This window comes from Anomaloglossus baeobatrachus (genome assembly GCF_048569485.1).
Source record: "Anomaloglossus baeobatrachus isolate aAnoBae1 chromosome 5 unlocalized genomic scaffold, aAnoBae1.hap1 SUPER_5_unloc_23, whole genome shotgun sequence".
Classification (NCBI taxonomy): Eukaryota; Metazoa; Chordata; class Amphibia; order Anura; family Aromobatidae; genus Anomaloglossus; species Anomaloglossus baeobatrachus.
The window spans coordinates 859,659-883,857 of NW_027441799.1; the positions used below are offsets into that span (position 1 = coordinate 859,659).

Genomic DNA, 24,199 nt, shown 5'->3' on the forward strand with positions numbered 1-24,199 from the left:
TGCCTGAACCTCACAGCGGGTGGTCATGTGCCATGATCACGTGCTGTGACTACATGTAGCAGAGCTTGAATCGTTGTGTAACCTCGTGTGGATTATGTTGGACTTGCACAGGTGTTTTGGGGATTAATAAAGTGGTAAAAGAGGGTATCCGCTACATACACTGTGTACACATGTCTCCGCTACATATACATTGTGCACCCCCGGTTCCGCTACATACACAGCTCCACTACTACACATAGCACTGTTCAATACACATCGTACACATGCGGCTCTGCTCCATATATGTCATACACACATTTTCAGCGAATTGTGATCAAGACCGATCAGGTCCAAATGTTTTTCTTCTAAAGTCGCTCAACAAATCGTCTCCTCACCTGAACTTATCAATAAATAATTCAATTTAGCAAAGATTGAAATGAATTTGAAGGGGTCACAAACATACGCAACAGGGGTCACATACATACGCAACAGTGGTTTACTATAACCGTCCACTGACACCGCGCCTCATCCAGTGTGTGCACGCCAATATAGGAGTATACTGAGGAGCTGATCATGTGACCCCTGACTCCTCCCCTCCATGTGACATCATCACAGGTCCTGTAAGCACAGAGCAGCCATATATCCAGTGTGCAGCTCTGCAGGAGGAGGTGTGTGGAGATTCCCCATTACTGGGGCAGGCGGCATTAACCCCTTCAGCTCTGAGACTTTCTTGGAGTTTTTCTCTCGCTGATTTCTATGAATCGTGAGGTTTTTATTCTTTTTCCTCTGATAGATACAGACGCCCCAACTATGAGAGGCTGGAAGTGAGGAAACCCGTCTGCCCTCAGTCCTCGGCCCCTTCCCACCCTCAGTCCTCGGCCCCTTTCCGCCCTCAGTCCTCGGCCCCTTTCTGCCTTCAGTCCTTGGCTCATTTCTGTCCCCGGTCCTCGGCCCCTTTCTGCCCCCTACAGTATAATGTTCCCCCAGAATGTTCTCATTATATGTTTCCCCTTATTATCGCCAGTAATTGTATTATTACAGCGGATTCTCTATGATGTTACATCGTCATCTTCTCCCCATTCAGGTCCCTACAATATCGGTTCCTCTCAGTGGAGATCTTCTATAGAAGAGAATTCTCCTGATTGCCCCGTGAAGGATGGATATGGACAGGGACAAGATGGCGGAGAGGATATTACACCTCACCCTAGAGATCCTCTTCCGGCTTACTGGAGAGGTGAGAGATTCTGATGACGTCACATTACATCATTCTTATCTATGGGAATAACAGATGGACAGAACTGGAGAGGTGAGGACTCTGGAAATGTCTGGAGTGAGATTTATTTCTGTGTCTCTCCATAACCAGGATTACACAGTAGTGAAGAAGACATCTAGTGAGCGCTGTCAGGCCCCTGTGTCTGAGGGATGGGGAAGACCCCTGAGCCCAATCACGGGGCCTCCACCTCACCCCCCGATACATGAGGACATCAATGACCAGAAGATCCTAGAACTCACCTACAAGATGATTGAGCTGCTGACTGGAGAGGTGACACTGCTGGGAATGCTGGGACATTATACAGTAACGCTATGAAGGGATCGGGGGTGACGGTATCATTGTATGTGTCAGGTTCCTATAAGGTGTCAGGACGTCACCGTCTATTTCTCCATGGAGGAGTGGGAGTATTTAGAAGGACACAAAGATCTGTACAAGGACGTCATGATGGAGGATCCCCAGCCCCTCACATCACCAGGTAATAGACAGGACTAAATACACACGGCCTATAATTATCTGTATGTAAGGAATGAATTCAGTCCCTGTATGTGTCTCCTCCAGGTCTATCCAGTAAGAGCCCAACACCAGAGAGATGTCCCCGTCCTCTTCTTCCACAGGACTGTAACCAAGAAGACCCCGATGTTCCTCAGGATCATCAGGTAGATGGAGAGAAGGAGCCATGAAATCCCCCTATGATGTGTAGACGGCTGTGAAGGTCTTGTGCTCAGTCTTGTTTTATCCGCCAGTATTATATGGTTTATACTTGTGTAATGAGAGCCAGGGTTGGTCTGGCCCACCAGGGTAGTGGGGAATCGCTGTACAGGGCCGCCTGTGTCTCAGAGCCGGCGTTTATTGGTGGGCAGACTCAGCAGCTCATCCAGGGCCCCCACGCTCTAAGGGGCCCCCAGCCTTTCAATCATTAACTTCAGTGATCGTACAAGTTCTGTACGATCACTAAAGTTTCTGCAGTTGAAGGACTTTTAGTGACATCACATGTGTCATGTGACTCACCAAAGGTCCTAGCGGTGGACTGCGGGAGTCCACAGGCCTGCACCGATGAGGAGACCGCGCCGGTATTCAAATGTATGCGCGTCTTTCAGGCACAGCCCGCACCGCAACGGGACGTCATCACCAAAGGAGGAGGATGTGACAGGACTGAGGCAGAGGAGCACGCCTCAGTCCTGCACTGACATCATCCTCATCGGGGCCGTAGCTGCAGGGATGAAGAGGAGGACGCGCAGGCACAGGTAAGCGCTCCAGAGGAGCCAAAGATGTACAATAATTTTACATGAGGGGCTCCGGGTGGGGGAGGGGCGGTGTTATTTTACAAGGGGCATAAAGAAGCGGTGGCGGACTTTATGGATCATATTATGGGTCAGTGGGGGACATAATAGGGCAGTGGGGGATATAATAGGGCAGTGGGGGACATAATAGGGCAGTGGGGGACATAATAGGGCAGTGGGGGACATAATAGGGCAGTGGGGGACATAATAGCGCAGTGGGGGACATTATAGGGCAGTGTGGGACATTATAGGGCAGTGGGGGACATAATAGGGCAGTGTGGGACATTATAGGGCAGTGTGGGACATTATAGGGCAGTGTGGGACATAATAGGGCAGTGGGGGACATAATAGGGCAGTGGTGGACATTATAAGGCAGTGTGGGACATTATAGGGCTGTGTGGGACATTATAGGGCAGTGTGGGACATTATAGGGCAGTGTGGGACATTATAGGGCAGTGTGGGACATTATAGGGCAGTGTGGGACATTATAGGGCAGTGTGGGACATTATAGGGCTGTGTGGGACATTATAGGGCAGTGTGGGACATTATAGGGCAGTGTGGGACATTATAGGGCAGTGGGGGACATTATAGGGCAGTGGGGGACATTATAGGGCAGTGGGGGACATTATAGGGCAGTGGGGGACATTATAGGGCAGTGGGGGACATTATAGGGCAGTGGGGGACATTATAGGGCAGTGGGGGACATTATAAGGCAGTGTGGGACATCATAGGGCAGTGTGGGACATTATAAGGCAGTTTGGGACATTATAGGGCAGTGGGGGACACTATAGGGTAATGGAGGACATTATGAAGCAAATTGAGGCATTATAGGTCAGTGGGGGACATTATGAAAGAAATTGGGACATTATAGAGCAATGGGGGACATTATGAGGCATCAAGGATTGAGGAAGGCAGCGTAGTATAATGAAGAGGGGGGGATTTATACAGGGATTTAGTATGGGGGAGATATTATAGAAAGGGCAAATTTTTGGGGGACATTTTGGAAAGGGGCTCTTTGTGGGGCTATTTTGGAGAGGAGCAGTGTGGGGGGATATCTTGTGCAGGAAGCAATTAACATCCCCTTCTGATTCCACTTGTTTCCCCAGACATTAAATAAAAGGGGCCAGGATGAGGGACGTACATTATTTGTTTATGGTGGCACGTGGGGCATAATTACTGTAGGGGCAAATAAGGGGACATTATTACTGGTGAAATATAGGTTAATTTTGAGGATATTGTCTTCCATGGGGGAACAAGAGTCTGATGTAGTGTAGAAATTAGGGAAATAGTGAGGAATGTGCTCTGGGAGTGATCAGCTATAGGTGACTGTTATTTTCTGCAGAGTCGCGTCATGGCAGGAAGAAGTGATGGCGGTCAGCGCCGGATGAAGAGAAAATGTGAAGATGAATAAAGTCAGCTAGTGACGTCACTGGTAAGTCATTGTATTACATGAATACACACACACACACACACACACACACACACACTATACTTAACACTATTTACAGAGCTCCTGTGTATAATGTCACTGGTGAGCACTGTATTACCTTTACACTATATACAGAATTCCTGTGCCTTATGGCACTGATGATAATATTAGTGTTATTAGTGTTGTAGTTTTTATTCCTGATCATTATTGTAGTATTATATGTCCTTGTGTGGTAGTAATATGTTCTGTGGTCATGTTGTACTGATATTTGTCTCATGTGCGGTATTATTTGGTCAATATGTGGTGTGGTTAAAGTGTTGCAGTATTTCTCCATTGTATGTGGTAATATTCGGTTACTATGTAGTCTAATTATGGTGTAGTAGTATTACCGTATTTTTCGGACCATAAGACACACTTTTTTCCCCCCAAATGTTGGGGGAAAGTGGGGGGTGCGTCTTATGGTCTGACTATAAGGCTGCGGGGAATGAGGGTGCCGCGGTGCAGCGGGTCATCGGCGGCACGAGAAGGCTGTAACAGCCTGCCGTGACCACGTGGGCCCGCTCATTACATATGCACGCCCATCCTCCCGCCCATCATCTCTCAGCGAAACCGGCGCTGACAGGTGGGCGGGGTGATAGGCGGGGGGGGTGCGTGCATAATTAGCAGCCGGCCGTGATCACCCCTGGCAACTACAGCCTGGAGTGATCATGTGCGGCTGTATTCACTGCCCCCCGTGCATCATTATCAGCGCGGGGTGCAGTGAATCAGTGTACTCACCTGTCACCGTGTGTGGAGCCGCCCCCCTGCAGCATCGCGTCTTCCTGTCTGTGCCGGCGGTCAGCTGATCTGGACACTAGCGGCGCGCACCGCGATGACGTCATCGCTGTGCGCGCCGCTAGTATGCACCAGAATCGATCAGCTTACCGCCGGCACAGACAGGAAGACGCGATGCTGCAGACACCGGTGACGGCTCCACACAGCGGCGCTGCAGCTGAGACAGAGATCGGTGCTTCAGGGAGTGAGGAAGGGTAAGGCCTTGTGCCCACGGTGCTTTTTTTTCAGCACAAAAAAAGCTGCTTTTTTCTGTGCTTCTTTTCATGCTTTCATGCTTTTTTTCATGCTTCTTTTCATGCTTTCATGCTTATTTTCTTGCTTCTTTTCATGCTTTTTTTCTTGCTTTTTTTCATGCTTCTTTTCATGCTTCTTTTCATGCTTTTTTTCCTGCTTTTTTTCATGCTTTCATGCTTTTTTTCCTGCTTTTTTTCCTGCTTCTTTTCATGCTTTTTTTGTTACTATTGAATGCTTGTTTCAGCTCATTAAAGTTGGATGTGAAAAAAAGGTGTTCTGATGTCATTTCCTTGTTCAGCCCATTTTTTTCAATCTCCATTTTGAAATAAAAGTGACAGGAAAATGATGATCTATTAGATCGTTTACCAGCACCGCTATTTACCGACTCATGCAGGTGAATAGCGGTGCCAGGAATCAGGTGCTCGGAGATCACCGTTGCTATAGCAACCTGCTCATTAGGTTACTATGGCAACAGTGGTAGCGGTGATGTCACCGCTTACCAACCTGCAGTCTCTGCTAACTCATTGAGTGATTAGACAGCACGGGGATTTGAAGCGTTCTTCCTCCCCCGTGCTTTCTGATATAGCAGAGCTAGATCGGTGACAGAAGACCAGGATTGAGGAGGGGTGAGAGGGAGTAAAAAAATGGAGTCCCTAAGTGTGTCTGTGTATTTATTTTTAATAAAGTATTTTTTGTGTGGTGTCTTTTTTTAACCCTTTATTGGAGATTCTTAATATCCGGGTCAAACTTGGCTTCACATTAAGAATCTCGGGCTTAATACCAGCTGGTAAAACAAAGCTGGTATTAACCCCTTATTACCCAGCATGCCACCTGGCACCATGTCCACTGGAAGAGTTGGATACAGCGCCAAAAGATGGCGCTTCTATGAAAGCACCATTTTCTGGGGCAGCTGCGGACTGCAATACACAGCGGGTGGCCCAGAAAGCTTGGGCCACTCAGCGTTGCGGTTTCCAGTCCCCAGCTGTCTGGTTGTACCTGGCTGGACACAAAAATTGGGCTAAGCCCATGGAATTTTTTTTTTAATTTTGTGGCAAAAAAACTCAAGAAAAAAGGGCTTAACTGGATTTTTCATTGCCAGTGAAGGTAACACCAAGCAGGAGGGGTTAGCAGCCAGTAGCTGTTTAAGTTACCCTAGCAATAGAAAATACAGCGAGAGCCTAAGCATTTTTTTTTACTCCTAACCCTTTTGGGTTGTGTTTGTTTTTTTGTTTTTTTTTTAATGAATTAAAAAAAAATCGACATGGGCTTCGCCATATTTTTGTATACCAGCCAGGTACAGCAGGCAGGTACGGGTGGCCTCCAACCCCCAGCTGCCTATTTGTACCCAGCTGGGAACCAAAAATATAGGGAAGCCCTTTTTTTAATTATTTCATGAATTTCATAAAATAATTTAAAAAAAAAAACGACATGGGCTTCGCCCAATTTATGTGTCCAGCCAGGTACAACTAGGTAGCTGGGGACTGGAATCCGCAGTACAGGGTGGCCCAAGCTTTCTGGGCCCCCCCACTGTGAATTGCAGTCCGCAGCTGCCCCAGAAAATGGCGCATTCAGAGGAAGCGCCATCTTCTGGTGCTGTATCCAACTCTTCCAGCGGCCCTGGTATCGGGTGGCTCACTGGGTAATAATGGGGTTAGGGACAGCTTTGTATTATCAGCTGGCCCTAAGCCTGAAATTCATGGTGTCACGCCAATATTAGACATAGCCACCATGAATTTCTAGTAAAGATAAAAAAAACACAACACAGAGAAAAATATTTTTTATTAGAAATAAAACACAACACAATTAGTGACTCCATCTTTATTGAACTAAAGAACCCCCCTCCGCTGTAGTCCTGGGTCGAGGGTCCCTTGATGTCCAATCCGAATCCAATATCATCTGATTGAAAGGCAAACTGATCAGATGATGACACATCATCTGATCGGTTTGCCTTCTGATCAGATGATATTGGATTCAGGTCTTTGAACCTGACACAGGTTCAAGGACCTGAAACAGATTACACATCAGCTGATTGTCTAAAAGTCCCATGGGCTCCAGGACCCGCTGGTAACCAGCTGATGCTATCACCTGATAGCATCATCCGATCGTTTACGTCCAGGGAAGATCAGCTGATTCATCATATGCTTGTTAAAAAGCTGGCAAGCTGTTCACCGCTGGACGTAAACAATCAGCTGCTTACCGGGAGGTCCTGGAGCCCATCGGACGTGACCCAGGAGACTGCAGAGAGGTGAGTAAGGGTACCTTCACACTTAGCGATGCAGCAGCGATCCGACCAGCGATCTGACCTGGTCAGGATCGCTGCTGCATCGCTACATGGTCGCTGGTGAGCTGTCAAACAGGCAGATCTCACCAGCGACCAGTGAACAGCCTCCAGCCAGCAGCGACGTGCAAGCGACGCTGCGCTTGCACGGAGCCGCCGTCTGGAAGCTGCGGAGACTGGTAACTAAGGTAAACATCGGGTATGGTTACCCGATGTTTACATTAGTTACCAGCGCACACCGCTTAGCTGTGTGTGCAGGGAGCAGGAGCCGCGCACACTGAGCGCTGGCTCCTTGCTCTCCTAGCTGCTGTACACATCGGGTTAATTAACCCGATGTGTAATGCAGCTACATGTGCAGAGAGCCGGAGCCGGCAGCACAGGCAGCGTGAGAGCTGCAGAGGCTGGTAACTAAGGTAAATATCGGGTAACCACCTTGGTTACCCGATGTTTATCTTGGTTACAAGGGAGATCCCCCGCTGGGATTAACTATTCACCTTGTGACGTCAGCGGGGGTCCCTGCATTGTTTAATGCCACACGTCACTGCAGAGAAGTTCGGGATGTCACAATGTGAATACAATTCATGCAGGGGGATTACCGAGCAATGCCGCCCACATTCTTGGAGATCCCCGCTGGGATGAACTCTTTACATTGTGACATCAGCGGCGGTCCATGCATTGTTTACCTCGACACCTCGCTGTATAAGTTCCGGGATGTCACAAGGTGAATACAATTCATACAGGGGGATTACTGTGGGATTTCCTAGAGATCCCCCGCTGTGATGAACTCTTTACCTTGTGACGTCAGCGGGGGTCCCTGCAGAGGTGTCGCGCTAAACAATGGGAGATAAGATAACAGCTGCTGGACGCTGGCTATGTGGCTTTCTTCTATGAAGGAATCTACATAGCCATAGCTTTCTTTTCTCCCTAAAAACGCCCAAACGCATAAAATATAAAGCAACGTGGGCATTACACATGCGTTTTTTCTTGCTTTTTTCCCTGACTCCATTGAAGTCAATTGGGGAAAAAAGCAGGAAAAAACGCTAAAACAATTGACATGTTGCTTCTTTTTTCAGCAAGAAAAAAAGCAACTGAAAAAGAAGCAACGTGGGCACAGCAAGTCCTGATTCTCATAGACTTTGCTGGGATGCTTTTTCCTTGCTTTTATTGATTAAAAAAAGCAATGAAAAACGCTAGAAAAAACGCTGTAAAAACGCCCTGTGGGCACAAGGCCTAAGTATAAACGTTTATTTTTTTTTTTCCTGTGCCACAGGATACAGGCCATTTACCAGGATGGGTACAGGTAAGATAAACCTGGCTCACTTTATCAGGTGGGTGCACGGAGAAAAAAAATAGTCGAGTAAATGCAAAAACCCCGGCACACTCCAAGAATAAGAAGAAAATCTTGATTTTTGTGATATAAAAATTTTTTATTTGACTTGTGTTAGAAAAGTCCGACGTTTCAACCTTAACTCAGGTTTTTATCAAGGACATTCTGGTAAATAAATCATAACAGAAAAGAAAAATATTAGTTTACACGTTGTACAATAGCATTGTGTTCACATGATTACACTTCCATACATAATCCATTCAGTGAAAAAATATTTAACACGAAATCCGTGTATCTTAGACAAGATATTCAAGTTTGTCATGATCAGAAACCACAAGTTAAATATCATATTAAGAGAATTAAATGACCTAGTGTTATAAATCTCAATACATCAATACATTTTCAAAAGAAGAAAAAATAGAAAAATTGAAAAACAAATCAGAAGAGACATACTCCATAGAATGACAAAGAACAATATCATTATATCACCCACCTAAAATACAGTCATTAATTGAGATTATTTGCTAGGCAACGGAAGTTGCATCAAAGTACCAACAGCATATGAGGTGGTATACCTGAGAGACACAAAATAATGTCAGAAAACAAACAATTTCGTTCAATAAAGACAGAACATAAAAAAATTTTTTTAGTCACAGAACACTAGGAGGTACGGGGACCAGGAGGGAACCCAGAAGCTCCCAAGGCACCAATTAAATATCTACCTTGCAGTACTGTATATTGGAGAAGAGGACAAAAAAAGGTCCAGGAAGGATTAAATTGGCTCTTTATCTATCTGAATAGAAGAAAGCTATTCTCATAATCACATCATTAATATCACTAAATGTGGATATAATAATTCAAAGCTCTCGCATATAATCTTTCCATTACCTTATATCAAGCTTTGAAGCTTAGAGGATGTAGATTTTGGCAAAAGGAAAGTATATGAGAGCGTTATAAGTGCTTGCTGAAACACTATCCAGGCTCATGTAGAGGTCTATGGGATAAATAGATGATCCATGTGACTCGCCCACCCCAGGGCTAGGGGACACCCGGTGCCGGGCCGGACTAGTCCGGTGGTAGTCAGTGGTGGCTGGGCCCGGCTCCGTGGCCCTGGTGGGTGTCAGTTGAATATGTGGCTGATGAGTTGAAGTTAATGTTCGTGACGCCACCTGTGGTATGCGGCTATTAAGCCGCCGCTGCTATGGGAGAACTCCGGGGTGATGTTATGGCAGCTATGATGTTACTGCTCCCCACAGGTGGAGCGATGCCCCGGGATACAGTTGGTGCCCGTGAAAGTCTATGGTGTTGTGTGGCTAACACGGTGCAGGGCCGACAGGCGAGGAAAGAACCAGGCACAAACAACAGTCTCTTTACCTTCTCCTCTTTTACTCTGGGAACAGTCCAGTCCTGGGAGACCGTTACAGGTGGTGATGGGGATCCGGTCGGCCTGGAAGTACTTGGGATGATCTTTCTGGCCAGCTGAGTATGAGGCCTACTCCTGTACTTTGCTTTGTGATGATAGGACCCTGCTTCTCTGAATCCAGCAATGGCCCTCTTTGCTGCTGGGACCGATGGCACGTCCCTTCTTTCTGTAGGTGGCTGCGCAGACCCTCTCTCTGGTGCTTCTCCGCTGGAGTCCACACCGGGCCCTGATGCTGCAGCTGTACCTTGGATGTTTCTGGGCCAGGGGCTTGCAGCTCTCCTGCCCTTCGGACTCGGCTACCAGGGGCGGATTTTATACCCTGGCAACCACAGACTCCGATGTCTGAGTCTCTCTGCTGCCTCTCAGCTATTCCTGCTTCTCTGGGCCAAGCTGCTCCAGCTCTAGGCCCCAGATTCACAGGACAGCTCACTCTGCGTCTGTTCACTTCCACTACTCCCTACAGACTGGCTGCACTTCCTCCCTCTGGTCAGGTAGAGGAAGGCTCCCTGGAATTCCAGGTTCAGAGCTCCCCCTGCTGGCCGGAGGGAGAACTGTGTTGGGTGTTAAACCTGCTGGCCAATGGATCTCCCAATTACCTCCAGGCTCAGCATTAACCCTTTGGGAGGGCAATGCTGCTGTGGCGACCAGGTCCTAGGGCGCCACACTCCCCCTTAGTTAAATTCAGTACTCCCGGACTGTGGAAACAAAACATAACATGTCATACATTTCATCCCAATATGGGAGGCACATTATTTTTAACGTTACAACTTCAGACAGTACTATAAGAGTCCAGTGTGGCTCCCTGCCGGGTGTCCATTACACTGCTCCATGGGGGACCCGCCGCGATCAAACCCCCAACGTAGGCTCTGGGCGTGCGTCAGAGCATTGATGACCCCACTCTATGCACGCCGGACGGGTTTTTCTTCAGGGGTGTTGAGCACACTGGTGCTAACTATAAACAATTTAGGTGTTGGCCACCCATAGTCCAGTGGCCCAATTGTCCATTTTCGCAATCACAAAAAAAAACATTTTGTACACGACATTACAGACTTTTCACATAACTATTTACATTCTAATAAATACTCTTTCTTTATATAGTTGATTCCCTATACCTTAGAGGGGGTTGTCCCCGAGTGCTGCGTTGAGACCTGCGTAGCTCTGGTGTTTGTCCCTGACTACTTAGTGTGTCTCCTATCTCAGCACTACCGGTAGGCCTAACCCCAATAGGTATGCATGATGATTGCCTATGTGGTCTAGGAGTCGCCAAGGGTATGACAGGTTCACCACTGACAGGGGGTTGATCCTCCTGTTCCACTGCTGGCGTGTCACCGCGTGTCGGGGCGGACGGTTCTTTGGGTGGATCCGGAACCTGTTCTGTTTCTGGCTCGACCAACTGTGGGAACGTCAGGACCGGTACCACTACGGCACCATTTATGCGGGTCCAAGTCTTGGGGAATTTGCCGAGGATCGTTTGTATCATCTCTTCCCCTTCTTCTCGAACTTCCTCCACTTCCCTTTGAACTTTGCACCGCTCAGGGCACGTCTTCAGGCGGTCTCTGGATATTGCTTGACAAGTCTTGCCTTCGTCCTTGCTTATGAGGCACACCTTACTGTTGTCAAAGTTGGAGGGGATAATGGTGTAGGGCTCGTTCTCCCACTGATCATCCAATTTATGCGTCCTCCGCTTCTTCTTGAGGACTTGTTCTCCAGGTGCTAAGGGAGTTGCTGGGGCCGTTTGATTGTACTGCTGCTCTTGTCTTGTTCTGGCTTGAGACAGGCTCCTCTCTACGCATTCCTGGACCTTACGGTACTGCTGCTGCCGTTCTGTATCCCAATCCTCTATTTCTTGAACCGCCTCAGGCGACACAGTCCCCATCTCAAAGTCTACAGGCAACCTGCCAGGTCTGGCTCGCATCAGGTAAGCGGGGCTGCAGTTGGTCGAATTTACTGGGATATGGTTGTACAGGTCGACCAGATCTGGCAGCTTCTCTGGCCATTGGTTCCTTTCTTCCAGAGGTAGAGTCTTCAGCATATCAATAACCACATGGTTCATTTTCTCGCACAGTCCATTGGTTTGGGGGTGGTACGGTGTTGTTCTGATTTTCTTACAACCGTACATGTTACAAAACTCTTGGAACACCTCCGCCTCGAACGCAGGGCCTTGATCGGTCAGTACCCTTTCCGGATAACCGTGAGGCCGGCAAAAGGATGCCTGGAACGCTTTAGCTGCTGTTCTGGCTGTCTGGTCCTTCACAGGCACTACTACCAGGAAACGAGAGTAATGGTCCACAATTGTGAGGGCGTACACATAGCCTGACCGGCTTGGTGTTAACTTCACGTGGTCCAGGGCCACCAACTCCAGGGGCTGCTTCGTAACAATTGGCTGTAAGGGAGACCTTTGGCTGGCATCATCCTTCCGCCTCAGGTTACACGGGCCACAGTCTCGGCACCACTTCTCGATCACCTTTCTCATGTGCACCCAATAGAACCGATCACGGAGTAGGGCCTCCAACTTCTTCCACCCAAAGTGGCCTGCGTTATCATGATAAGCTGCTAGGACCATTGGAGCATCCCTCTGCGGAACCACGATCTGCCAGACAAGTTCATTTGTTCGCCAGTTGACGTGTCTCTTGCAGAGCTTGCCTTGGTAGGTGAACAGTCGTCCCCTCTCTTTCCACAACTGCTGGGCTTCTTCTGGAGCATCTGGACCAAGATGAGTCTCAGCTTGTGCTAGCTTTTCTTTGACCAATCGCATCGCCGGGTCACCGTTCTGTGTCTCTTCCCAATTATGGTGGAGTAATGGGTTAACCGGGACCTCGTGTTGGCTCGAGCGCTTCACTCCCACAGCATGCTCACACTGGGAAACGCCCTGATGATGGAAAGCCGGTAACTCTATCTCTTCGAGTTCATCCAGGTCTTCTCCAGATTCGGATAAGTGAGGCATTCTGGACAGCGCATCAGCATTGTTATTCTTCTTGCCAGCCCGGTACTTGATGGTAAAGTCAAAGTTAGACAGCCGGGCCATCCATCGCTGTTCCAACGCCCCTAACTTGGCTGTTGCCAGGTGTGTCAACGGATTGTTGTCCGTGAAGATGGTGAACTTGGCCGACGCCAGATAGTGTTTGAAGCGTTCAGTCACTGCCCAAACAATAGCGAGGAACTCCAGCTTGAAGGAACTGTAATTTTCTGGATTCCTTTCTGTGGGCCGAAGCTTCCTACTGGCGTACACTATCACCTTCTCCCTGCCTCCCTGCACCTGGGACAAAACGGCTCCCAGGCCCACGTTGCTGGCGTCTGTATACAGTACAAACGGCTGGCTGTAGTCAGGGTAGGCCAGAATTTCTTCTCCCGTGAGAGCCCCTTTCAGCTGGACAAAGGAGGTTTCTAGTTGGCTGTTCCATTCAAATGGAGGGCTCTGCTTCTTAGCCTGCTTTGGCTGGCCCACCAGGAGATCTTGAAGGGGCGCTGCTATCTTGGTGAAACCATCAATGAACCTTCGGTAGTAGCCCACCAGCCCAAGGAACTGCCGCACCTCCTTTACCGTGGTGGGTCTTGGCCAGTCCTTGATTACGGTGACTTTCTCCGGATCAGGTGCCACACCTTCTGCGCTGACCACATGACCCAGGTACTGTACCTTTGGCTTCAAGAGGTGACATTTGGACGGCTTGATCTTCAGGCCATATTTTGACAAAGACTCGAACACTTCTGCTAAGTGCTTCAGGTGGTCTTCATAAGTCTTGGAGTAGACTATGACGTCATCCAGGTACAACAGCACGGTTTCGAAGTTGTGGTGGCCCAAGCAGCACTCCATCAACCGTTGGAATGTCCCTGGGGCGTTGCAGAGCCCGAATGGCATGCAGTTGAACTCGCAGAGGCCCATCGGCGTCGTGAATGCAGTCTTCTCCTTGTCCGCCTCTGCCACGGGAACCTGCCAATACCCACTGGTGAGATCCAAGGTGGAGAAATAGTTAGCTGACTTTAAGGCTGTTAGTGACTCCTCTATTCTGGGTAGGGGATAAGCATCTTTATGTGTAATGCGGTTAATTTGCCTGTAATCTACACACATTCTCATTGTACCATCCTTTTTCTTTACGAGCACTAGTGGAGCTGCCCAGGGGCTACAACTATCTCTGATAACCCCAGCCTCCTTCATTTCCCGTAACATTTCTTTGGCACGCTGATACTGTGCGGGGGGTACAGGGCGGTATCTCTCTTTAACGGGAGGATGATCACCCGTGGGGATTTGATGTTTAACCCCTTTCACCTGCCCAAAATCTAGGGGGTGTTTGCTGAAGACCCGCTCGTACTCCTGTACCACCCGGTAAACCCCATTCTTTTGGTGTGAGGGGGTGGAGTCGGTGCCCACATGTAAGTTTTGGCACCAGTCTTCCAGCTGCCCCTTGGAGCCCTTGTCTTCCGCCTGGTCGGACGGGATCAAGGGTTCCACTGCTTTGATGGTGTTGTTGCTGACAGTGTACAGTTTTGCTACAGTGGCGTACCGGGGCAATTTGGCTTCCTCCTCCCCACAATTCAGGACACGGATGGGCACTCTCCCCTTGCGGACGTCTGCTACCCCTCTGGCTATCAGGACTCCAGGCCTACTGTCTGAATACACCGGTTCTACCAAGGCATGGTAATCCTGACCCTTGAGGCCTATTGCTGCCCGACACCATATCAACATTTCACTTCTTGGGGGTATTGCAATGGGTAGGGGGTCACTTACCCTCACACTGCCAATTTCTCCTCCGGCCAGCTCCACCTGCTGCCTCCTCATCAGGGCTCTGATCTCCCTCTGTAGGGCACGCTGCTGCCCGGAGCTGGCAGTTTCAGACGCCTGCTGCAACAAAATTATCACTTCGGCAATACAATTTTCTATCACATTTGTACCAATGGTTACCAGCGGGTCAGATTCTTTGCGATCAATATCTACAATTATCATCCCCTGACATGGCAATTCCACCCGCCCCACTTTAATGGTTACTTCTTTATACCCAATTTGAGGTAAGGGCTGACCATTACTGGCCACAATTGTTAAATCATCATCTGGGCCATGGTCAATGTCTGAATCAGCCCAATATCTTTTGTACAGTTTATAGGGGATGGTCGTTACCTGGGACCCAGTATCCAGGAGGGCATTCAAAGGGATCCCATCCAGCACAATAGGAAGGACCGGTCGTCCTCCCACATACTTGCTGCGGCTGGGGGTTGAGCCGGGCTTCCTTACACCTGGGGGTCGGCTCCTGGCCCCAGGCTCGGCCCATTTAAAGGACAGTATCGTGCAATGTGGCCCGCCTGGCTGCAGCGGCGGCAGATCGGTTGTCCCGTTGAATCATACCGGTCTGTGTCTCTGCCTCGGGTCGGCGGAACCCTCCTCTGTCGCATCCATGGGACGTCATCTGGGCTGGAGGCCAACTCGATTTTTGCAGGCGATGGGGTCACTTGTAGGGACTGCACGATCTTGGCAAGGGCAGCTACAGTCTTGGTCAGCTCCTGGAACTGCTGTCTGAGCTCTGCAGTGGGATCCTTATCCAGGGACTGCGCCTCAGCCCCTGCAGTGGCTCGTGTTGCAGGCACCACCCCGGGGTACGTGATAGCAAGAGGCCGGAGGGGCACTGGGTCATTCGGTGTAGATTCTCTCAGTACCCGGATGGCCTGGTCCTTAAACTTTGCAAAGTCCAGAGCAGGGTTCTGCAGGACCATGATACGCAGCTGGGTCCTGTGGGCATCTGACAGGAGCCCCTCTATGAACTGCTCAGTTAGGAGTTTGTGTTCTTCACGTACACTCTCTGGGTCCACTTGTTTAACCGCTTTCAGGGCCTCCTGCAGGTTTAAGGCATAGTCCCTTATGCTGTCTGTGGGCCGCTGCTTGCACCCAAAGAATCTCATCTTTATCTCTGCTGCGGTGCGGGTGTCAAAAGTACTCTTTAGCTTGGCCAGTATCTGGGTTACTGTCCCTTTATCTGTATCAGGCCAGGACTTCACTTCACGCTGGGCTGCGCCGGCTAGCTGTCCCATTAATATGCCCACCTTCTGGCTCTCAGTCAGTGGATACACCCGGAATAAGCTGTGCAGGCTTTCTCTGAAGTCGCTCAAGGTATGGGACTCCCCGGAATACTGCGGCAGCCATTCTGCGCCCGGTATGTACGGCATGGTGATCGGCATTACCGGCGCTACAGCGGGGGATGGGGCGACGGCGACAGGGATCGCTTCGGCGGGCGCTGCGGCGTCTCGGGCTATGGCAGCCACCTGCCCTCCCTCTGCGTCGGACATCTTCCTCCCCCTTAGTGAACCTTACCAGGCTCCGTTCACTTTTCAAATTTCCTTCCGGGTCGCGCGGGGTTAACAGCGCTCTGCTCTGATGGCGCGCTCCCTTCGCGCTCTTTGTCAGGCACGCCCCCCTTCTTCCTGCGCTCAGTGAGGATAATGGCGGCGGCAGTTTTCAAACAGTGAAACACGCAGTAATACAGTCTTTAAAGCGCAATTATTCAGGCGCACAGTACCCGGTGGAACCGGGCACGAAATCCTGTTCGTGACGCCAAAAGTTGACTCGCCCACCCCAGGGCTAGGGGACACCCGGTGCCGGGCCGGACTAGTCCGGTGGTAGTCAGTGGTGGCTGGGCCCGGCTCCGTGGCCCTGGTGGGTGTCAGTTGAATATGTGGCTGATGAGTTGAAGTTAATGTTCGTGACGCCACCTGTGGTATGCGGCTATTAAGCCGCCGCTGCTATGGGAGAACTCCGGGGTGATGTTATGGCAGCTATGATGTTACTGCTCCCCACAGGTGGAGCGATGCCCCGGGATACAGTTGGTGCCCGTGAAAGTCTATGGTGTTGTGTGGCTAACACGGTGCAGGGCCGACAGGCGAGGAAAGAACCAGGCACAAACAACAGTCTCTTTACCTTCTCCTCTTTTACTCTGGGAACAGTCCAGTCCTGGGAGACCGTTACAGGTGGTGATGGGGATCCGGTCGGCCTGGAAGTACTTGGGATGATCTTTCTGGCCAGCTGAGTATGAGGCCTACTCCTGTACTTTGCTTTGTGATGATAGGACCCTGCTTCTCTGAATCCAGCAATGGCCCTCTTTGCTGCTGGGACCGATGGCACGTCCCTTCTTTCTGTAGGTGGCTGCGCAGACCCTCTCTCTGGTGCTTCTCCGCTGGAGTCCACACCGGGCCCTGATGCTGCAGCTGTACCTTGGATGTTTCTGGGCCAGGGGCTTGCAGCTCTCCTGCCCTTCGGACTCGGCTACCAGGGGCGGATTTTATACCCTGGCAACCACAGACTCCGATGTCTGAGTCTCTCTGCTGCCTCTCAGCTATTCCTGCTTCTCTGGGCCAAGCTGCTCCAGCTCTAGGCCCCAGATTCACAGGACAGCTCACTCTGCGTCTGTTCACTTCCACTACTCCCTACAGACTGGCTGCACTTCCTCCCTCTGGTCAGGTAGAGGAAGGCTCCCTGGAATTCCAGGTTCAGAGCTCCCCCTGCTGGCCGGAGGGAGAACTGTGTTGGGTGTTAAACCTGCTGGCCAATGGATCTCCCAATTACCTCCAGGCTCAGCATTAACCCTTTGGGAGGGCAATGCTGCTGTGGCGACCAGGTCCTAGGGCGCCACACATGTTACAAAGAACACTTCAAAAAAGTGCAGCTACAGTGAAGTGACATATTAACTTACTTCGATTGGATCAAGGTGAAGTGAGGACGCTATGCCTGTAGAGACTCTACTGAATAGTACAAAATTGCAATTTACCTATTCCACCTAGGAAAAAATAAACGCATAGCTCAGGGAGTAAGTATAACACCAGCTTTACCAGGGCCAAAATTTTCGGAAATCAGGGATACCAATACTAACATCCACTATTCAATACCTTATATCAGGATGTGGGATGAGATATCCAACAAGGGGAAATAAGTGAAGGCGCTAAATATGCATACTGAGCCACTCCCCAGGCTCTTCAAGAGTCTGTCGGAATAGATTAGATAATACATGTTACAGGGATAACAAACAAACAGGTGCAACATTAGTCGGATGGCACATTGACTTACTTTGATTAGAACAAAATGAGATGCAAGGTGCTCTGGCTGCAGAAAATATGATTAGAGCAATGCAAGGGTGCCACTACATGTTCCACCTAGGAGTAACACAATTAAGTGATTCAAACAAAGAAATATCGCACTGGCATTTACCAAGCCCAAGACCAAACAACTGATTATACAATCAGACAAAGCTGATACCAGTTCTCAGGACCGATAGGGGTCCATGTGACCAAACAGCCAATATACAAGAGTCATGAGTCCTGGAGTAATAAACAGCAGACTAAATCCTTTACATACCTTCAGTGGTGATTCAGGGTGTCTCATCTATGGGTGGGGAGTGCAGGCCTACATGTGCCGGACTTATTTATGCCGTGGCGGAGGGGAGCGTCCACTTCCCATTTCCTGGGAGTGGAACGCAGCGATCCGGGCGATGAGACGCAAACCGCGCATGCGCAGAGAGCGCCATCGTCAGGCGCATGCGCGGTGCGCGGCAGACCGACCGGATGCATAGAGAAAGGTGGAGGAGTGAAGAGTGCACATTTCCTGTTTCCGGATTATGGAACGCACTGCTCGGTGAGACGCACGCCGCGCATGCGTAATGCACACCATTGTGCAGCGCATGCGCGGTACACGGCAGACGGACCAGAAGCGAAGAAGTGATTGCCAGTGACTCAGTGATGACGATAGGTTAGCAGTCAATAGTGTCCTGTGGTGATGCTGGCAAGGAGTGTGTACGGTGACATTGCCAGTCATGGTGCCTGATACAGATTATTATTCAGGTGACAAGTGGAGCCTGGAAAAGAGAAAAAGACTTTTAAGTAAAAAGGTTAGGATAAAAAGGGGATTAATATAGAAAAAATTGCATGTAGATATTCACAAAGGTGCCTACAGGGAAAATAAGCAGGTATGCTGAAAATCATGCAATTAAACACACAGGAGGACATAATGGATATACATAAAATATATATAATATAGACTATGAGCATCAAAGTGACCTATAATGAATCAATGCAATAAACCAAATTGTGGCATATGTGTGAGAAAAGGAGATTAAGGATGATGCAGGTCATAAAAAGATGCTCAATCAGTATGTTTCAAAGGAAACACAAGCTTACAGTATATGATCAAAAAATGCTACAAAAACAAAATCAGATCCGACCAGAAATCTAAATAGCGACCTCATACTCCCTGTTAAGACCACTAGGCTCTAGAGTTTTTAATGTATGAATCCAATACGCCTCTTTTTCTTTGAGGATGCGTATCCTGTCACCTCCCCTGCGCATAGGGGGCACATGCTCTATTATCTGATATTTCAGTTGGGCAACAGTGTGTCCTAATGTGATAAAATGATGGGGTACCGGGAGAAGGGTCTGTTTACATCTTATCGTAGATTTGTGTTTACTGATTCTGTCTCGGATATGTTGGGTAGTTTCTTCTATTCAGATAGATAAAGAGCCAATTTAATCCTTCCTGGACCTTTTTTTGTCCTCTTCTCCAATATACAGTACTGCAAGGTAGATATTTAATTGGTGCCTTGGGAGCTTCTGGGTTCCCTCCTGGTCCCCGTACCTCCTAGTGTTCTGTGACTAAAAAAATTTTTTTATGTTCTGTCTTTATTGAACGAAATTGTTTGTTTTCTGACAAAAAACAAAGGCAGACCGACCGGATGCATAGAGAAAGGTGGAGGAGTGAAGAGTGCACATTTCCTGTTTCCGGATTATGGAACGCACTGCTCGGTGAGACGCACGCCGCGCATGCGTAATGCACACCATTGTGCAGCGCATGCGCGGTACACGGCAGACGGACCAGAAGCGAAGAAGTGATTGCCAGTGACTCAGTGATGACGATAGGTTAGCAGTCAATAGTGTCCTGTGGTGATGCTGGCAAGGAGTGTGTACGGTGACATTGCCAGTCATGGTGCCTGATACAGATTATTATTCAGGTGACAAGTGGAGCCTGGAAAAGAGAAAAAGACTTTTAAGTAAAAAGGTTAGGATAAAAAGGGGATTAATATAGAAAAAATTGCATGTAGATATTCACAAAGGTGCCTACAGGGAAAATAAGCAGGTATGCTGAAAATCATGCAATTAAACACACAGGAGGACATAATGGATATACATAAAATATATATAATATAGACTATGAGCATCAAAGTGACCTATAATGAATCAATGCAATAAACCAAATTGTGGCATATGTGTGAGAAAAGGAGATTAAGGATGATGCAGGTCATAAAAAGATGCTCAATCAGTATGTTTCAAAGGAAACACAAGCTTACAGTATATGATCAAAAAATGCTACAAAAACAAAATCAGATCCGACCAGAAATCTAAATAGCGACCTCATACTCCCTGTTAAGACCACTAGGCTCTAGAGTTTTTAATGTATGAATCCAATACGCCTCTTTTTCTTTGAGGATGCGTATCCTGTCACCTCCCCTGCGCATAGGGGGCACATGCTCTATTATCTGATATTTCAGTTGGGCAACAGTGTGTCCTAATGTGATAAAATGATGGGGTACCGGGAGAAGGGTCTGTTTACATCTTATCGTAGATTTGTGTTTACTGATTCTGTCTCGGATATGTTGGGTAGTTTCCCCAACATATCCGAGACCACAGGGACATTTTATTAGATACACGACGAAAGATGATTCACACGTAAAAAAACCTCTAATAGGGAACACCCGTCCTGACAATGGATGGGTAAATGTGTCACCTTTGGTCAAATTGTTGCATTGAATGCAATGAAAACAGGGAAAATTACCCTTCTTTGGCGTGCCCAGAAATGTCTGGCGAAGAACTCCTTTTTGTGAGCCTACATCAGCTCTAACCAAATTATCTTTAAGATTCCGTGATCTCTTATTAAAAAAGAGAGGTGGTTCGGAGAACTCCTTTATCATGGGATACGCCTTATGTAAGAGTGGCCAATGTCTAAAAATGATACTTCTGACCAAAGGTGAGAACGGATGATATGTGTTGACACATGGTATCCTGACCGAACCCTGTGTAATATTTACCCGACGACTGTTATTGGATCTGGCAACATCCTCAGGATAGCCCCTGTTTAGAAATTTTCTAGTCATCTCATTGGATCTGATATTAAGTGTATCCGGATCGGAGACTATTCTTTCTACCCTTTTATGCTGAGAAATGGGTAAACCGTATTTCGTGTGTTTCGGATGACAGCTAGAAAAGTGGAGAAGATTATTCCTATCTGTAGGTTTTACGTAAAGGTCTGTTTTTATGGATCCATCGTCCATGAGGATAACCAGGGTATCAAGGAAATTAATCCGACACAAATCCGAATGAACCGTAAAGTTAAGGCCCGCTCTACAAGAATTGATTTCATGAAAGAATTGGTTCAATGAGCTCATACTACCATTCCAGATCGTAAAAATATCGTCTATGTATCTGTACCAAACTATGGCGTGATTGGTCCATAAGGGATGACTGTAGATGGACGTTTCTTCGAAGTGCGCCATGTAAATATTTGCGTAGGGAGGTGCTAGGTTCGATCCCATAGCTGTGCCTTTTGTCTGTAGGAAAAATTGATCCTGGAATAGGAAAAAGTTATTTTCCAGGACCAATTGAAGAAGTTCCCTGCAGAAAAGTTTCTGATTCATTGATAGAGAACCAAATTCTCCCAGGAACCAGTCTACCGCTGAAAGACCGTCCTGATGTTTAATGCTAGTATATAGACTATTTACGTCAAATGTGACAAGAAGGCTGCCTGATGGAATACGCTCTAAGTGATTGAGATGAGACAGAAAGTCTGAAGTATCTTTCAAAAAGGATTTGATATTGGAAAGCATAGGAGTTAGAATTTTTTCGACAGTAATAGCTAGGGGGGAAAGGACAGAGTCTGTCGAGGCCACAATTGGACGGCCTGGTGGCTGCTGTAGGTTCTTGTGAATCTTAGGAAGAATGTATATAACTGGCGTAATGGGATGTTTTTTGATGAGCTATTCTGATAATTTCTCATCAATTGTTCCATTGTGTAAATATCCATCGACTAAGCGTCTGATGAGAGATTCTATATGGGGTGTGGGATCCCTGGGGATAGGTTGATACGTGTCCTTATCTGCCAATTGGCGCAGTATTTCTTGAATGTAATATGTCCTATCCATCACCACAATGGCCCCTCCTTTATCCGCCGGTTTAATAATGATACGTGAATTCTTTTTAAGATCCTGAATAGCCCTGCTTTCCTCTGCCGAGATGTTGTGTTTGATCTTAAGTTTGCCTTCCTCAATTGATCTAATGGTTGTGTCGATATCCTTTGTTACCAATGAAATATATGTTTCAATTGGATGGTGACTTCTAGGAGGATTAAAGGAACTAGGATTCCTCAGGTTCAACTGTCTCAATTGAAACATACCCTCATGTGGTACAGTCGTGGATTGAGACAATGTTGTATTATCCACACCAAAATGTGCCTTTAATCTAATTGTTCTAAAGAACCTTCTCAATTCCTGATCAAGCTGAAAAGAATTGAAAGTAGGTGTGGGGCAAAAGGATAAACCTTTTTGGAGAACCTGTGACTCAATCGCAGACAAATTATAAGTGGATATATTATAAACTAGGTTTGTTGTACCTGCGATCGTGTCTGGATCTGATAAGGTGTCGTGGTTCCTAGGTTTCCTCTTACTGCGGCGCGTCTTCCTCGCTGTTCTTGTCTTTGACCTAAAAAACGAGTCTGGCGGTTGGAATAACGATCACCGTCTGAGCTGGATGAGGAAGGATATCGACTGTATGTAGTGGATCGTCTTGGAGTATCATCCACAAACTTCCACCGGGATGGGGGCATTTCATGAGCAGGATGGATGGGGGCATTTCATGAGCAGGATGGATGGGGGCATTTCATGAGCAGGATGGATGGGGGCATATCATGAGCAGGATGGATGGGGGCATTTCATGAGCAGGATGGATGGGGGCATTTCATGAGCAGGATGGATGGGGGTATATCATGAGCAGGATGGATGGGGGCATATCATGAGCAGGATGGATGGGGGCATATCATGAGCAGGATGGATGGGGGCATTTCATGAGCAGGATGGATGGGGGCATTTCATGAGCAGGATGGATGGGGGCATTTCATGAGCAGGATGGATGGGGGTATATCATGAGCAGGATGGATGGGGGCATTTCATGAGCAGGATGGATGGGGGCATTTCATGAGCAGGATGGATGGGGGCATTTCATGAGCAGGATGGATGGGGGCATATCATAAGCAGGATGGATGGGGGCATTTCATGAGCAGGATGGATGGGGGCATTTCATGAGCAGGATGGATGGGGGCATATCTTGAGCAGGATGGATGGGGGCATTTCATGAGCATGATGGATGGGGGCATATCATGAGCAGGATGGATGGGGGCATTTCATGAGCAGGATGGATGGGGGCATTTCATGAGCAGGATGGATGGGGGCATTTCATGAGCAGGATGGATGGGGGCATATCATGAGCAGGATGGATGGGGGCATTTCATGAGCAGAATGGATGGGGGCATATCATGAGCAGGATGGATGGGGGTATATCATGAGCAGGATAGATGGGGGCATTTCATGAGCATGATGGATGGGGGCATTTCATGAGCAGGATGGATGGGGGCATTTCATGAGCAGGATGGATGGGGGCATATCATGAGCAGGATGGATGGGGGCATTTCATGAGCAGAATGGATGGGGGCATATCATGAGCAGGATGGATGGGGGTATATCATGAGCAGGATGGATGGGGGCATTTCATGAGCATGATGGATGGGGGCATTTCATGAGCAGGATGGATGGGGGCATATCTTGAGCAGGATGGATGGGGGCATTTCATGAGCAGGATGGATGGGGGTATTTCATGAGCAGGATGGATGGGGGCATTTCATGAGCAGGATGGATGGGGGCATATCATGAGCAGGATGGATGGGGGTATATCATGAGCAGGATGGATGGGGGCATATCATGAGCAGGATGGATGGGGGCATATCATGAGCAGGATGGATGGGGGCATTTCATGAGCAGGATGGATGGGGGCATTTCATGAGCAGGATGGATGGGGGCATTTCATGAGCAGGATGGATGGGGGCATTTCATGAGCAGGATGGATGGGGGCATTTCA

General features: G+C 48.3%; 2 protein-coding genes across 2 annotated transcripts in view; both read left to right on the forward strand.

The window, feature by feature from the left end:
- The window catches only part of LOC142259057 (uncharacterized), a 75,225-nt gene that overhangs the window by 35,917 nt on the left and 15,109 nt on the right, over window positions 1-24,199 (forward strand). The window lies entirely within an intron of this gene.
- LOC142259044 (gastrula zinc finger protein XlCGF66.1-like) lies at window positions 1,136-8,817 on the forward strand. The gene is made up of 4 exons (XM_075331574.1): window positions 1,136-1,213; window positions 1,343-1,522; window positions 1,604-1,727; window positions 8,753-8,817. The coding sequence occupies exons 1-4, from the start codon at window positions 1,136-1,138 to the stop codon at window positions 8,815-8,817; spliced, it is 447 nt and encodes a 148-aa protein (XP_075187689.1).